The 17617-nt window shown below is 42.6% G+C and overlaps 1 protein-coding gene across 1 annotated transcript in view; it reads right to left on the minus strand.

The window, feature by feature from the left end:
* The window catches only part of DCC (DCC netrin 1 receptor), a 764852-nt gene that overhangs the window by 203417 nt on the left and 543818 nt on the right, over positions 1-17617 (minus strand). Inside the window, exon 13 of the mRNA XM_070934567.1 lies at positions 3806-3947. Coding sequence (XP_070790668.1) covers positions 3806-3947 — 142 coding nt within the window. The remainder of the gene's footprint in view (positions 1-3805; positions 3948-17617) is intronic.

Raw genomic sequence — 17617 nt, forward strand, 5'->3', positions numbered from 1 at the left:
GGGACCACCTTCGGTGGGAAGGGAACAGCGTGTTTAGTCATGCCAGCCACATGACCACGGAGACGTCTTTGGACAGCGCTGGCTCTTCGGCTTTGAAATGGAGATGAGCACCGCCCCCTAGAGTTGGGAATGGCTAGCACATATGTGTGAGGGGAACCTTTACTTTTAGTATGACTCCAAACCTAGTTCTCCCCTCCCCATGTGAATATGTCTATGTGTGCATAGATCAGAAGGATGAAGGTTTCTTCACTAAAAGTTATAAACCATGATCTGTCTCACTAGCCCAATGTAGGCAGATTGGTAGATTTTGTTTTTAATTTTAAACTTTGCAGTCTAAGATTTAAAGACAGAGACTGGCCCAAGTTGGCTTATATGCATAAGGGAGGACTGAAACAAGGTTTCCCAGCTACAGTCTGTTCCCCTGGCTGTATAATCTTATGGTTCTGGTCCTGCCCTCTGGGGAACAGAGAATTAATCAATCCCCTATTTAATGGGACAACTCTTCAGATAAGTCCTTGACTTATGACTGCGATGCAGTCTGTCCATTATAACTTCTGACAGATGTAAAGCAGGTCACCCAGGCAACCAACCTGACTTTATAACATTTTTTTTGCAGCAGTCATTATTTGACTGTTGCACTCCTAAAGCAATTACGGCAATTGTAAAGCAACTGCCGCAGTCATAAAGCGAATGCCTTGGTTGTAAAGCAAACCCATCGTTTGCTATGGGCCGGTTTTGCAAAAAACAACAACAAACAAACTCCAGAAAACCCCCAAACCAGAAGTAAACTTCCTTTTTCAGCGAAAACTTAAATGCAGGCCACTTGCCAAGCACCCAAAATGCAGTCATGTGACCACGTGAGTAGGGCGGCTGATGGAACTGCAGAACTGAGTCATAAGTACCCCGGGGAAGACTGTCAACTCTGAATGGTCGGGAAACAACTGGCCCTAAGTCAAGGACTACCAAGATTGCTATGGTATGGTCTGTGGGCTAATCCACATCCAGATCCTTTAATGTTTCTCACAGAGGGTGGTATCTTGAACCCTTGGTACCCCTCCTCTGAACTCAGTCCCATTTATTCAGAGACCCTGAACAGGAGATATGTACCTGTGCTCCAGTGGTGAAATTCATTTTTTTTTACTACCGGTTCTGTCAGTGTGGCTTGGTTGGAAGGGGAAGGATACTGCACAATCCCCATTCCCACCCCACTCTGGGGCCAGCCAGATGTGGTATTTGCCAGTTCTCCAAACTACTCAGAATTTCCGCTGTCGGTTGTCCGAACTACTCAAAATTTCCACTACTGGTTCTCCAGAACCTGTCAGAACCTGCTGGATTTCACCCCTGCTGTGCTCCTTTCTCCCCATACCTTCTTGGCTCTCTCCCATTGCCAGGACAATGCAGCTGCCAATCAAACAACAGCTGCCAATCAAACAACAGCGTTGGGCAAGAGGAAAGGAGGGAAGGCAAAATGGTTGCCTGGGAACTCTGCCAGCACTCTTGTCATGAGGGAAATGTTCAGGAAACCGAGTTGTTGCTGCACAACTTTTTCCATTCCTACCTATAAAAAGTATAGCCCAAAATCTTTTTGTCCTAAAGCAGATGCTGTGGTAGATACAACAAGCTATCCCAAAGGTGCTTTTTCAAAAGGAAACTGGACTTTGTTTTTCCTGGAAGACGTTTCGCAGAAGTTTGGGACCACCATGACCTGGATGACTTGAGAATCTGAATAGACACACCACCAGCTAAGCTCTAATCTTGAATTTTAATGATGCATCCAATCCAGTTTGAATCCTGGAGCAAATACTTTGTTCTGACAATTGTTACATTCCAACATAGGAGTGCCTTGAAGTTATTTTGTACCAGATTTCTCTTCCCTTTGACAACATTACCTGTTTATCATTTCACGCATCTTATACTATCCATGACGCATAACAATAAGCGGGCACGTTTAATTGCAGAGATCCCCTGGGGGAGGAAGTTTGAAACTCAAAAGAGCCAAATCCACCTTTAAAATTCTAGCTGATGCTGGATGTAACTATAAAATCAACAATAGTGATTTAAAGTCATTGTTGCAATTCTGAATTACTTGGGTATTGCAGCTGTTCTCATTAGTGGGCAAAAACACCTGCCTTTACTAGCAGATGCTCTTAAGGAAACATAAAGTCTTGCTGCTTGAATATTTAAATAATCTCTTTAAAAGCTGCAAGATTCCCAGTTCCTTTGGAAAATACTGTAATATAAAAGCAAAACTGTGACAATTAGGTTTGTATTTGGTTATATTCCATTCAGCCTGTAGTATTTAACAGCCTTTCTTGAAATTGATTTACACTATCTACATGGTTTATTTGTTTGTTCGCTTGTTTGCTTGTTTATTTATTTATTTATCCCACTTTTATTATTTTCATAAACAAATCAAGGTGATGAACACATCCAAAACTCTTTTCTTTTCCTAGTCTCTCCACAATAACAATTCTTTGAGATGGGTTAGATTGAGAGAGAGGGAGAGGGAGAGGGAGAGAGAGAGAGAGATAAAGAGGGAGGGAGAGGGGGAGAGAGAAAGAGAAGGAGGGAAGGAGAGAGAGAGAAGAAGGTGGGAGGGAGGGAGAGATAGACAAGAAGAAGGAGGGAAGGAGAGAGAGAGGGACAGAGGGAGGGAAAGGGAAGAAGGGAGGGAGAGAGAGAAGGAGAAGGAGGGACAGAGGGATGGAGGGAGAGAGACAGACAGAGAGAGGAACAGAGGGAGGGGGAGGTAGAGAGGGATGGAGGGACGGAGGGAAAGAGGGAGAGAGAGAGAAAAAGACAAGGAGAAGGAGGGACAGAGGGACGGAGGGATGGAGGTAGAGAGAGAGGGACAGAGAGAGAGACAGAGAGAAGGAGGGAGGGGGAAGGAGGGAGTGAGGGAGAGAGAGAAGAAGGAGGGATGGAAGGACGGAGGGATGGAGGGAGAGGAAGAGACAGACAGAGAGATGGAGGGAGGGAGGGAGGAGAGAGGGGGGGTGGGAGACTGGCCAATCACTCAGCTTGGTTTGTGCCTTTGGTGGAACTAGAACTCACTGCTGCCTGGTGATTGGCCCAAGTCCACTCAGCTGACTTTCATGCCTAAGGCAGGACCGCTCACAGTCTCGTGGTTTCTAGCCCGGTGCGTTAACCACTAGACCAAACTAGTCTATCAACAGTTAGTTCCATATCTTTATATGCTTCCTGGAAGGGATTCAGCTGAATTTACTTGGGCTAGCCGAGAAATGAAAAGAAGTTGATGTTTCTGACCAGAAATGGACCTGTTATGACTGAACAGCTCTGAAAGTATATTTTGGCTAAAAGTTGCCTCCAAGTATGCGCGTCTTAAAGAACATTTCTGAGCAAGGGCCAAAAAAGGCAAGCGTGAAACTTCAGATGGAATCAAATACCTTCTGGAGAGTTCCTCTGCATTTGCCTATCAAAACAACGGCCATTTTGTTTGCTTAGAAATAATGACCACAATGTTTTTTTTTGAGGGGGTGACAGGCTTTGTTTTTGCTTTGGAGCTGTCATTCGTAGAACCTAATTTAAGATGAAACCTGCACGACAGCTTGGGGGATTGTATTGCAAACTCATTAAGGCATGGAATATCGGGAGGTACATATAGATGATAAAACCATTAAACAGGAAACAAAGTAAAAATGCGCGAAGGCTGCTATTGTACAGTCCAATAAATGTCAGCCGAATGCAAGGCAAGTGACGTTCGCTTGAAGTAAAAGCTCATTTTATCCCCCCAATATTTCATTCCTCCACTGTTTTGTAAGGCTAATGTCATGTAAACACTCACCTGTAAACAGATACCAGAGGTTATTTGGTTCCAATGTTTCTACCTCACCCCTGCGAGCTGTCTTTCTGTGCCGTATTTTATAGCCGGTGATAAATCCATTTTGCATGCTGGATGGTGGGGGGAGCCAACTCATTTTGATGCTCTGTAAAACAAAGACATTAAACTGAATGTTGCCGTATTAATTTTCTGATTCCTTAAGAATGCAAGCAGGCCAGCCTGCTCAAAAGGCTTGCTAATTCATGTTCCATTGATTTGAAGGGGGTAAATCTAGAAATAATTCCTTGTGTGTTAGACTTGCTAATAAGGGTGTGCAAATTGCTTTGTCTTGATTAGGTAAAGGTTGAGCTATCCTTACCAAATGGTCACTAGGTGGCAGCAAGGAATTAGAGGTTTTCTGTTCTCTGCTGCCATCTAGAGGTTTCCCATTTCGGACTGGATAACATTATATGGATAACATATATATATATACAAGCTCAGCGTCTTAGCCACTGAGCCACCGTGTCATTCTCATATGAGAATGACATGGTGGCTCAGTGGCTAAGACGCAGAGCCTGTCGATTGAAAGGTCGGCAGTTCAGTGGTTCGAATCCCTAGCGCCGCGTAACGGGGTGAGCTCCCATTACTTGTCCCAGCTTCTGCCAACCTAGCAGTTCGAAAGCATGTAAAAAATGCAAGTAGAAAAATAGGGACCACCTTTGGTGGGAAAGTAACAGCATTCCATGCACCTTTGGCGTTTAATCATGTCAGCCACATGACTACGGAGATGTCTTTGGACAGCGCTGGCTCTTCGGCTTTGAAACAGAGATGAGCACCGTCCCCTAGAGTCGGAAACGACTAGCACACATGTGCAAGGGGAACCTTTACCTTACACACACACACACACAATAATTACATATTTTATGGACAGTGTGGTGACTGGGTCAAATCTTTTTTAAACAACGCTAACAATAATAATACAAATAAGTATATGTAATCCTAATCTTCCAACTTCAACAATGCTATTCTCTCTTCATAATTCTTTATCATTTTTCTCATTAATCCATTTAAACATAGATAACATTTCTTTGTGCCACGTATTTGTTATCCCCTACTAAATTACTAATATTTAATGTTTTAATAATTACTCATTATTCCACTATAACTTCAATATTCCGAATGTGGAGGATTACTAATAAAGCCAAATATTAACAATATTTAACCCGGGAGTATATCTCAAAATCTCCACAATTTCTAATCCTTTATATTTTATACTTTAATACACAATTAATGTTAATAATACAATTAAAATACCTAATCCTAAATTTCCATCTACTAAGATTAATTTATTTTCAGTTATAATAAGTTGCATTATTTATTAATATATATCAGTGGTGAAATCTAAAATTTGTTATTACCGGTTCTGTGGGCGTGGCTTGATGGTGGTGGGTAATGTGACTGGGTGGGCGTGGCCAATTTTTTTTAAAAAACTTTTAAAACCATTTTTCTACAACCTCTTCAGCAAAGAGGTTGTAAAAAATGCTTTCAAAAGGCTCTGACAATCCCAACTGAGTTGCTTGATCGGCAGAGACTTTTTTTCTTTTAAATGCCTCTGACGATCAGGCAACTCAGCTGGGATCGTCAGAGGCATTTAAAAGAAAAAAACCCTCTTTTTCTTTTAAATTCCTTCTGGGTGCCCTTTGTCTCTTTCTGCTGTATTATTTGAGCACCCATCAACAAGTCTTCCTCTTTTTTTTTTAAGTGATTTTTCTTTTTTCCCCCTCTAAATCTTTCCTTTTTTTTGAAGAATTTTTTCTCTTTTATCTCTGTTCTATTATAAACTTTGAAGGAGTTATCTAATTGATTCCTACTTATTAATCCTTTCTCTTCCTTATTTTTAGCTTCTTGCGTCTCATTTTGATTTTAATTTCTCATCTATTTCTTGGAACCAATATAGGAACCAATCAGAAGTTCCTATAAGACTTAAAAGCAGGAGAAAAAGAAAAAGAAATTATCTTTTCCTGCCATTGTTCACTTGCAATGTTATTTGAAGATATGCTGCTCTCAACTTGGAGGTCACACTCAACTTATAATATTCATTTAGCAATTGCTTGAAAAAAAATGACTTACAACTGGAACTCACACTCATGACCTCAGCAGCGTCCCCATGGTCACATGATCAAAATTTGCACACTTGGCAATCAGCATGTATTGACAACTGCACAATTCACTTAACATCTGCAGTGATTCATGTAACAACCATGGCAAACAAGCTCATAGAATTGGGTGTGAACTCAACAATCGCCTTGCTTAACAACAGAAATTCTGGCCCCAATTGTGATTGTAGGTCAAAAACTACCTGTAGTAGCTATCACCATGTCCTGTGATCATGAATTGTACAGGGGGCAGTACGAGTCCATAAAATATTCCTTCGTGCAGACTGGCAATCTTATTTCAATATGCTAAGCAATCATTTTTCTGCAGGAAACTATTTCAGAACACACCATAATGGTATTGAGCCGTTCTGTCTTACTTCCCCTTATATTGAAATGATTGCACACCCAACCTAACAGCTGTGTCCAGGAAACATATTTTACTAGGTCAATTAAAGATCTAGCTAGTGGAATGGTGTGGTGGCCTAGAGGTGGAACTCTTGCCTCACAAACAGGAGGCTGTGGGTTCGATCCTAGGTAGAGGCAGACATTTCTCTCTCTGGGCACACTGAGAATATATCTGCTAGACAAAACTCCACATTGGTGACAGGAAGGGCAACTGGCCATTAAAACACTCTGCTAACTACATTCAGTTGCCCTGACTCCACCTCTCAAGGTATTATCGGGTTGTTAAATGAAGATGAGTTAAAGATCTAGCAGCTACCTGATGATATGTAAAGCTTTGTTATTTTCTTGTTCAGCATTTATTTATTTATTTATGCCAAGGACGTATGCAAAAGTATTCCGAGACCCTACTTTCAGCAGGACAGGCCTAGGAAGAAGCTCTGTTCTTTGTTCCTTTCTGCTTCTCCCTTTACATCAAAGAAGAAATCTTTCAATGGGTCCACTCATTCATTAAAATAAATGACAATACTGTGGCTCCAAACTGAACAGCAGCCGCTGCCAATAAAGTAGCAGATAATATAAAGAAAATAGATAGGTGTTATTATTTTGCTGTAGGAAATTTCAATTCTTTTATTTTCTGTAGCATTATAACTCCTGGGAGCAACATGGATGTAAAGGGGAGGCTCATAAAATGTCTTAATTGAGTAAAACAACAGAGGGGGCAAAAATCAGCAAAAGTAAAATAAAGAAACAGCTAAAGGCATTATTTTTGTTTGCAAGCAAAGACATATGAAGATAACCTTAAAGGCCAGCATAAATCAATAAAAAAAAAGTTACTTTGCCAACTGCATTATTGTAGTGTATGTGGAAATATTTTTATTTAAAGTGAGTCCTGTCAAAATGTCCTGTCAAAATGGATTCCATGGAACACAAATCACTCAAGCCTCCCACCGACCAGTACGCTCCCACAGAGAGGGGCTCCTCAGGGTGCCGTCGGTCAAACAATGTCGACTGGTGGCCCCCAGGGGGAGAGCCTTCTCTGTGGGGGCACCTACCCTCTGGAATGAGCTGCCCCCGGAGATACGGCGGATCCCGGATCTTTGCACCTTTCGTCGTTCCCTAAAGACGTTTTTATTTCAGCAAGCTGGGCTGGCCTAACTCTTTTAAATTGTTTTAATTCTTAAATTGTTAATTATCGGTTTTAATATAGGGGCGTTTTAATTGTGGGCCAAATTAATTTAGTTGGATTTTAATACTGTTTTTAAATTTTGTATTTTTTGTGTATATATAAATATAAACAAATAAACAAATAAATAAACAAATAAATAAATAAATAAATAAATAAATAAATAAATAAATAAATAAATAAATAAGTCAACCCGGAGCTGATAATCAGGTTCCTTCTGAATGTGGGTTTAGTGCTATTCCAGAAAAGTGCTAAACCTATCATAATGATAGAGAGAGCTGTACTACGAACCAGGACTGAGGGAGGATGTGCTCTCCTGCTTCTAACCCGTATGACCGGCTAAATTTTATTTAGATTGATCTAGGTCTTTTTTTCAAGCCAGACAGTCCATATATCTTCTATGATGGGTACACAGGAAGAGCCCAGATGAAAAGAGAATAACAGTATAACAGAATAGCAGAGTTAGAAGAGATCTTGGCGATCTTCTAGAAACCGTATACCAATGATGCCAAAAGCGTGGGGAGCGTGGGGGGGGCTCATGCGCGTGTGTGCCCATACCCATAATTCAATGTGCCCTGCCCCCTGTGCATGCGCACGGGACCCCCCACGCTCCCCACAACTTTGGCACACAATGGCACAGTGGGCCCAGTAGGCCCGTTTTTCACTCTCCCCAGGCTCTAGAGCTTTTCTAGGAGCCTGAGAAGGATGAAAACGGCCCTCCCCACCCCTCCGGAGGCCCTCGGGAGATGGGAAACAGCCCATTTCCTGACTTCCGGTGGGCCCGGAAGGCCCAAAAATCAGATGGCCGGTGCACATGTGCACCAGAGCAAAACTCATGTGCCCAGCGATATGGCTCCGTGTGCCACCTGTGGCACATGTGCCAGAGGTTCGCCAACACAGCCCTATACCATTTCAGACAAATGGCTGTCCAATCTGTTTTTTAAAATCTCCAGTGTCGGAGCTGGAGGCAAGTGGTTCCACTGATGAATTGTTCCAACTGTCGGGAAATTTCTCCTTAGTTTTAAGTCAGTTCTCTCCTTAATTATTTTCCATCCATTGCTTCTTGTCCTGCTTTCAGGTGCTTTGGAGAAAAGGGGCCATATTTACCATCCTTGCTATAGACCTAGGGTGTCAAACTCAAGGCCCGGGGGCTGGATCTGGCCCACAGGGTGCTGAAGTCTGGCCCGCGGGGCTGCCCTGAAAACAACAAAGGACCGGCCCGCGGTGCCTCTGTCAGTGAAAATGGGCTGGCAAACTCTGTTTTTGGCTGTGACAGCCTCCTGCAACCTTCTACCAGTAAAAACAGAGCTCGGATGGGCCTCCCACACCCCTCCCGAGCTCTGTTTTTGCTGGTAGAGGGTTGCAGGAAACTGTCACAGCTGAAAATGGAGCTCGCCAGTCTGTTTTCGCTGGCAGAACGCTCGGACCACCACAGGCTCCCCCAACAAGAGTGTGACATTGAGCTGGCCATGCCCACCCCAGCCACGCCCACTAGGGCCCCCTGAGGTCAAACACAACCCTGATGCAGCCCTCAATGAAACTGAATTTGACACCTCTGCTATAGACCTTTGAAGAAAGGACTGTCCAATGAAAGGCAAGCCACTCACATTCTCACCAATGAGTTTCCTTCTAACTAAATAACTGCAAAAAGATTCATAACAATTTCACTGAAATTTCGGATGCAAATTCTTTCCTACTAAATTGGATGAGAACTGGTAATTTCTGCCTGCCACTTGTAGTTCTAGGCCAGTGATGGCAAACCTTTTCTGCACCGAGTGCCCAAACCGGAACACGCGTGTGTGCGCACGTTAGAGCCCTGGAAACTTGAATATCAGCTGGCCGGTGAACATGCACACTGGCCAATAGGTCTTCAGGTTTCCGGGGCTCCGGCACGGACAAACATCAGGTGCCATGCTGGAAACCATAAGAGCAGCTGGTGACTGCGCTCGTGCCCACAGAGAGGGCCCTGCGTGCCACCTCTGGCATGCATGCAATAGGTTTTTCATCACGGTTCTTGTTCTGTCCCCAACCCCATGCACACACACCAACAGACGTTCAGGAGTTAAAGACCAAACCAGCTGGCAAAATCCTTTTCATTATGATAACGGAACTTGGCAACAACCTAGTGGCTGCCTGCCAAGAGTTTATTATTTACAAAGAGGAGAGATAACTTCTCCCCACTTCTGATACATCAAAGGAAAGCAGCTCAATAATTACGGAATTAAATCAAGTCCAGAGGTACTCCAGCAAAGTCTTAAAGCAAAAGTCCGGCAATGCAGAATGGCGTGGAAGCTTTCAGCTTTGTTTGTCACAAGGTTTGACTGGCCACCACGCTCCCTTTTATATCCTGTGGGGTGTGGTCCAGTGACTCAGCCTAAACTCGGGCACGCCCTTTCTTCTGTTGCGCGCGCTTATCTCTGCGATGCTGGTGTGGGTCCAGCCAAGACTCATTACCCTCATCACTGTCCATCTGTGGCTGCGTGGACGTGCTTGGTCCTGGCCCTATCTCTTGCCCTTCGGCGGACACTGAAGGCATTGCCAGAGAGAAGGGTCCTGGAGAGGGAGGCCTTGCCAACTCCTCCCCTTCACTCTCAGAGTCCTCTCCTGACAATGACACAGGCTCCGGTAACAGAGCCACAACAGTTCTAGGCTTTGGTCTTTATGTTTTAATCCTTCCCCTCCAAGAGAGCCATGTACATTACTTCAGTACTTCAATACAGATTTGATATCTCTTTTTCCCTAACCTTGCCTTTTCTAATTGAAAGCTGCTTCTACTTTTCAGATATGGAACAGCAGGGAGCATCTGTATATTCCTCCATGCAGATTTTGCCAACATCTGGAAGACTAGAGAATGCTTATTCCTACATTAGAACAAAACAACTTCTTTGCCAACCTTAAAATGCACATGTACTGTATAGACATATTCCCAGCATGTATAGTTTTGCATTTGGAAATCCACTTAAAGCGTAGCACCTACAGATGAAAATTAAACCACTTGGTTTCACTGCGGCGATGCTAAATACATTTATGCAAAGAAAAAGATCATTGTGCTTTAGGAAGGTACAATTTTAAAGGAAAATAATAAAGCAAGCACCTGCAGATAGGCACATGTCTGGCTACCACCATTTCTCTAGAAAGTGTTTTTTTAAAAATATATGTGACAAAAGAATACAGAGCAGTATGGCTGCACAGTTTTTTGGATGTAGAGTTAAAAAGGGGGCTTTGAAATGTGTGAAGGCTCCATCTAAGCATCTGTAGCAGCTCCTTAAATGTCAGATATCTTTTTCTGGGATTATATTGAAGCTGTAATTTTAAGAAAAGACAGTTGTTTTAAGGAGTGCCCACTATGTTCCAATTATTTAAAGATTTCATTGCTGTACTGAAATATATATCACTGGTGGATTCTAGAATGCTTGAATTTTGAGGTTGCTGCAGAAATTATTATTCTGAAATTATGAATGAGCGGCAGAACCTAGGTGTTTCGTTCCAAAATCTAGCCACAATTGCCTTTCTGGAGCTCCCATTTTTAAGAGCTTCATAGTGATGCTCTCTGGCACCAAGGAAAACTGTGTTTACATCAAGATTACCAATTAAACAAGATTTTAATAGCATTTCTCAATGACTGCCCGGAATTAGCTACGTAAAGTCTAGCTGCTCCTTTCAAACAAAGGAAATCCAGCCAATTAATAGTAGCAGATGTTGACAAATCTTTCGCAAAATATCCAAATTTACAGCAGAAGGGAGTTTATTAATTCAAACTAAGATAAATCTAAAGCATTTGATATACAAGGAGGTTTATAATACAGGGATGAAATTCAATTTCTGCAAGTGTATATGTCAAAATCCCTTTGTATGCCATCGTAAATGCATTTTGTGCTGTATGATATAAAATGTCCATATGGATTAACAGACTGCTTTTATCCATTCTGGAAATAGGTTTGTTAAATGTGAGTTTTGTAGCCAAGATTGGAAAGGCAGCTTTAGGCATGTAATGGTTATATGAAAATGCAAATGCAAAGACATAGTTTTAAAATGTACTTTATAAACCCAAGAGCAAACCTATAAAATGTTTTAAAAACAATACTATTTCTAGACGTTAAGAAGCATCCTAGCAGTGCAGGACTTAAATGTAATCATATACAATAGGTTGAAAAGGAAGATTTTATTTAGTAGTACGAATCCACCCAAATCAATATCTGCATCAAGTTCTGCAATAGCTATGAGGTTTTTGACAGATCAACACACAAAAAGAGAGATGCAAGTTATTTCGGGGTCCACAATATAATTTAGCCATGTACTCCAATTCTCTCACCAGAATATCTCACTGCAATAATTGACGAAAAACAGATAAATAGTTATTTTCACATTTATCTGTTTCATAGACCTCCAAGGCCACTTCCACTTCTATTCTGATTCTGAATCCATAGATTCCAAGAATCTACAATGTGGATGAAACATTCCAAAACCGATTAGTCCCTCCTTATTTATTCAGTCTTTATGCTGAATACATATGGAGAGAAACGGCATTGGAAGAAAATAATCATGGTTTAAAAATTGGAGAAAGAAACATCAGTAATCTGTGCTATGCTGATAACGTTATTCTGATAGCTGAAAATACCACAGAGCTCTCTGCCAGCTTTGGTGATGAAAGCCAAAAACTACAGTGGAGAAAAAAAATGGGACTGCAATTAAAAATAAGACCAAATTATGATAGCAGCTAGTTTTAAAATTGACAATGAAGACATTAATGGATAGTTTCTTCCTTTTAGGATCAATTATTAATAGTAGAGGAAACAGCTGTCAAGAAATATGCCATAGACTAGGCCCGTGATGGCGAACCTATGGCACACGTGCCACAGGTGGCACATGGAGCCATATCTGTGGGCATGCAAGTGCTGCCCTAGCTCAGCTCTAGCGTGCATACGTGCGCCGACGAGCTGATTTTTGGGCCTTCTGGGCCCACCGGAAGTTGGGAAAGCGGCCATTTCCAGCCTCCGGAGGGCCTCTGGGGGAGTGGGGAAGGCTGTTTTCACCCTCCCCAGGCTCCAAGAAAGCCTCTGGTGCCTGGGGATGGCAAAAAATGGGCCTCCCAGGCCCACCAGTAGCCTTTTTGCCATTGCATGCAAAAGTGGGAGGAGCATGTGGGGGGGAGTCGTGCATGCATGCATGGGGGGGCAGGGTGCAGGGGACATTGAATTATGGGTGTGGGCATGTGCATGCGTGACCCCCCCCATGCTCCCCCTGATTTTGGCACGCGGCGGCAAAAGGTTAGCCATCACTGGAGTAGGCACTTGGAGTGAGGATCTTGCAAAGCCATTCAGATGCCTTGATGTGTGAGATGGTTTTCCTTGTGACCAGTGATGGGTTGCCCCCGGTTCGCATGGGTTCTATAGAACTGGTAATAAGACCGGCGGGAGGCTCCGCCCACTGACCCTGATGTCATGAAAATGCATCTGCGCATGTGCAGAAGCTTCTGCGCTTGCGCAGAAGAGCATGTGCGCGCGCTCACTTTGTTCGCACGCACGCGCACGGCCCTGTTGCAAACCGGTAGTAAAGGTAAGTAGAACCCACCCCTGCTTGTGACCTTCTATGGAAGTGAAAGTTAGACTATGAAGAACCAGGATAGAAACAGCATTGATCTTTTTTTAAAAAAATAGCGTTGAAAATGACAAACATACAATTAGTTTTGTTTTTACCTGGAAACCACTTTTGGACTTTGTGCTTGAGGTGGAAAAAAACTGAAAGTTTGATTTTGGGTTTTGCTGATTAGATAGGTTTGTTGCTATAGAAAGGACTATTATATATTATTATATAAAAGAAAAAAGGTTGAGGTTTTATGCTATCACCTTATTCTACTGCATCAAAAGGGTTCGGAAGTCATCATTTTTTCTATCTTTTTCCCTTCTACCCTCCCTTCCCTTTTCCCTCCCTTATTTTCCTATTATTTTTTCTTCATATTTTTCTATTTTTTGTATTTATATTTTGATAAACTAATGAAATTTTGAAATGGATAAGAAGACCACAAACATCCAAGAAACAATTGCAACATAGGGAAGAAAAAAAACAAAACAATTGAGAGGCTCAAAGGAAAGATTCAAAGTGCTGGGAAAAATTCAGAGAAAGTGGAAAAGAGACAGCCAGTAGCTTGGGTATACTGGCAATGGATGTGTTGTTGGAAGATTTTAAAGGGCCAGACTGAAGACATTCTAGAGAAGATCTAAAATAGGGGTGTCAAATTCCCATTGTCACGGCGACATCATGTGATGTATCGTGACTTTTCCCCCCTTCACTAAACTGGGCATGGGCATGGCAGCACTTGGTGCATCTGGCCCATGGGCTGCGAGTTTCACAGCCCTGATCTAAATGATCGCTAAGAGGGAACGTCAATTTGATAGCACTTAATCACTCAATTAATCAACTGATCAATGCCAGGATCTAGTAACCGTAGTAGATATTGGGGTGAGAAGGACTACAGTCCACATTCAGGTAGTCCTCATCTTACAACCACAACTGAGCCCAAAATTTGTGTTGCTAATAACATAGAGACATTTGTTAGGTGAGCTTTGCCTCATTTTACGACCTTTCTTGCCAGAGTTGTTAAGTGAATCATCCCAGTTGTTAAGTTAGTTAAGTGAATCTGGCTTCCCCGTTGATTTTGCTTGTCAGGAGATTGGAAAAGGTGATCACATGATCCCGGGACATTGCAACAGTCATAAATATGACTCAGTTGCCAAGCATCTGGATTTTGATTATGTGACCAGGGGGAGGCTGCAGTGGTCATAACTGTGAAAATCAGTCATAAGTCACTCTTTTTTGGTGCCGTTGTAACTTTGAACGATCACTAAATGAAGTGTTGTAAATTACGGATTACCTGAATTTGGAGGTGGACAATTTTTGTTCTAAAATAAGCAAATTTCTGCAGGTGGAACCAAATTAAGAATTAGTAAGAGAGACTGAAGCACGGGGCAACAGCTGGACCCAGGACTAGGCTTTTGGTTGATTCTAGGATGGTTTAATCCAGGTGTGGGGAACTATGACCCCTTTATGATTTGTGGACTTCAACTCCCAGAATTCCTGAGCTAGCCATGTCCAGGAATTCTGAGGGTTGAAGTCCACAAGTCATAAAGGGGGCATAATTCCCCACCTCTGTCTTAACCCATCCTGCTATCTAGAAATTGTTGCAAATTTTGCTTTATCTATATCTATATATACAATATATATATATAAATGGCTCTCTCAGTGTGTGTGAGTGTGTGTATGTTCCAGCATAACTCTGGAGCACCTCGAGCAATTTCAACCAAATGTGGTACACAGATGACTTACTCTCTTGAAAGAAATACTGTGGGGGTAAGACACCCCTAACACCCCTCGGTGTGTGTGATCTGTTAAGATACAGCCTGTTGTGCCTTAAAATGGCTTCTACTGTGCAGCACAGTGGAGTTGCCATGGTAATGGCTTCACAGTACTCCACAAGGGGGCTCCCTCTGGTAAGGGGGAAAATCCAACACATTACTGCAACTGGGCCTGCCCGCACCACTACGAGACCGACATGATATACTTCACGCAGATTACATACGAGAAAAGAACTACAACATCGAACAGTTTAGTGCATATATCACGGACAAGAAGCCACTTCTAAATCAAGATCAGAATAAAGCACACCAAATGATCATGGATCAGCTAGCAAAACAATAAGGTGGTATCATTTTATTTGACGCTTCTGGGTGCACAGGGAAAACATTTTTAATTTATTTAATTCTTGCCGAAATCAGGGCTCAGGGTGAAGTTACTCTTCCTGTCTAATACAGAATTGGGATAAATAAATACCCGGGCAACACCAGGTTATCAGCTAGTCTTATATATAAAAAGAACCACCCTAGTAATATCAACTCTGCCGATTTATCAGTGGTGGATTTTAATTTTTTTTACTACCAGTTCTGTGGGGGTGGCTTGGTGGGGGTGGCATGTCTTGGTGGGCGTGGCAGGGGAAAAATACTGTAAAATCTCCATTCCCACCCCACTCCAGGGGAAGGTTACTGCAAAATCCCCATTTCATCTTGATCAGCTGGGACTTGGAAGGCAGAGAATAGGTGGGGCCGGGGCCAGTCAGAATTTTTACTACCAGTTCTCTGAACTACTCAAAATTTCCGCTACCGGTTCTCCAGAACTGGTCAGAACCTGCTGAAACCAACCTCTGGTGTCTATATTTTTTAGTCTATTTTTTCTAGCTTGTTTTTATGTTTAGCTATTGTACCCTTTTAATTATGTTTTTTTTTTTTAAAATGAATTTCTCTTTGCAGAGAGAAAGGTGTTTAAGAAGATGGACCAACCTTAAGGGCATTCTTGGAGCTGGTCCATTTCGATCATTCGTTATCTTGAAAGGAGACTTAAATGAGCCAATCCTTCAGTCAATAAAAAAGGACTGCCTCAGCTTTGTTGAGCTCACTTTTTCTTTCCCTAATGGAGAAGTTGATGGATTTTTGTTCCCTTTTTATTGTTTTGACCAGTGAGCAGTTTTGTGCAGCTGGCATAACTGGAAAGAGATGTATTTCACCAGGAAATGGAGCATCCTGAGGAGAAATGAGCAGAACATGATGTAGTGACACCCTACCAGGAAGGAGCCTTCAAAGAGGAAAATCTATCCTCAGAAATGTCTATTATAGCAGCTGTGAATGTTCTGCAGATACCAACTATTGAGAGATCACTGTGAATATAATGCACAACATTCGTTCAGATTGCTCAGTTTGCAAAAAGGGCTGGGGAGGCTACAGATAATGCTTCGCAGGAAACCAGACGAATGTTCATGCTTGTTAGATCTCCAGTCATCTTCTTCCTCCTCCTGTCCTGATTGATATGTCAAACTGAACCACAAAGGAGGATTTATCATTTAAAGTGGCTGGATTTACAGAACACACTACGTTTCAGGCTTAGTATATGTGTTATGTGTATATGTGTTATCCTTTACTTAGCCACAAACATAAGGAAGGAAGAGGAAGCAGGCCATTGTAGGAAGAACTACAAGAGTTACATTTATACATTTGTAAATCTATGGAACTGAATACATATACACATTTATTTATTTATTTATTTATTTATTTATTTATTTATTTATTTATTTATTTATTTATTTATTTATTTATTTATTTATTTATTATATTTCTATACCGCCTTTCTCCCGTAGGACTCAAGGCGGTGTACAGTCAAGAAAAATATAGACACACAAACATCATAAAATTGCTAATTAAAATTGTTACTTAGTTTGGTCAATTAAATAAAACCCAGAATTAGATAACATTTAAAAAATCATTTGCATGTTTGTATGTTTAGCCCTGCCTGTTGGAACATCAGGGTCTTGAGGGCACGGCGGAAAGCACGGAGATCAGGGATATTCCGTATCTCCAGGGGCAGTTCATTCCAAAGGGTTGGAGCCCCCACAGAGAAGGCCCTCCCCCTGGGAGTCGCCAGTCGACATAATTTGACTGACGGTACCCTGAGTAGTCCCTCCCTGTGAGAACGAACTGGTCGGTGGGAGGCTATTGGTGGCAAAAGACGGTCTCGTAGGTACCCAGGTCCTAAGCCATGGAGTGCTTTAAAGGTGATAACTAACACCTTGAATCGCACCCGGAAGACCACCGGGAGCCAGTGCAGCTCGCGTAGGAGAGGTGTTACATGGGCGTAATGAGCTGCGCCCATAATCACCCGCGCGGCTACGTTCTGGACCAGTTGGAGCCTCCGGATGCTTTTCAAGGGGAGCCCCATGTAGAGAGCATTACAGTAGTCCATACGGGAGGTAACTAGGGCATGAGTGACCGTGCGCAAGGCGTCCCGATCCAGAAAGGGACGCAACTGGCGGATCAGGCGAACCTGATAAAAGGCACCCCTGGCCACGGCCGTCAAATGATCTTCTAAAGATAACCGTGAATCCAGGAGGACACCCAAGTTGCGGGCCCTCTCTGTGGGGAGCAAGATCTCATCCCCTATTGTCAGTGATGGTTACAGCTGACTATACCAGGACGCCGGAAGCCACAGCCACTCGGTCTTGGAGGGGTTGAGTCTGAGCTTGTTTCTCCCCATCCAGATCCGCACGGCCTC

Source organism: Pituophis catenifer, unplaced genomic scaffold (assembly GCF_029215685.1).
Source record: "Pituophis catenifer annectens isolate HBS135680 unplaced genomic scaffold, rPitCat1.0.hap2 SCAF_2, whole genome shotgun sequence".
Lineage (NCBI taxonomy): Eukaryota > Metazoa > Chordata > Lepidosauria > Squamata > Colubridae > Pituophis > Pituophis catenifer.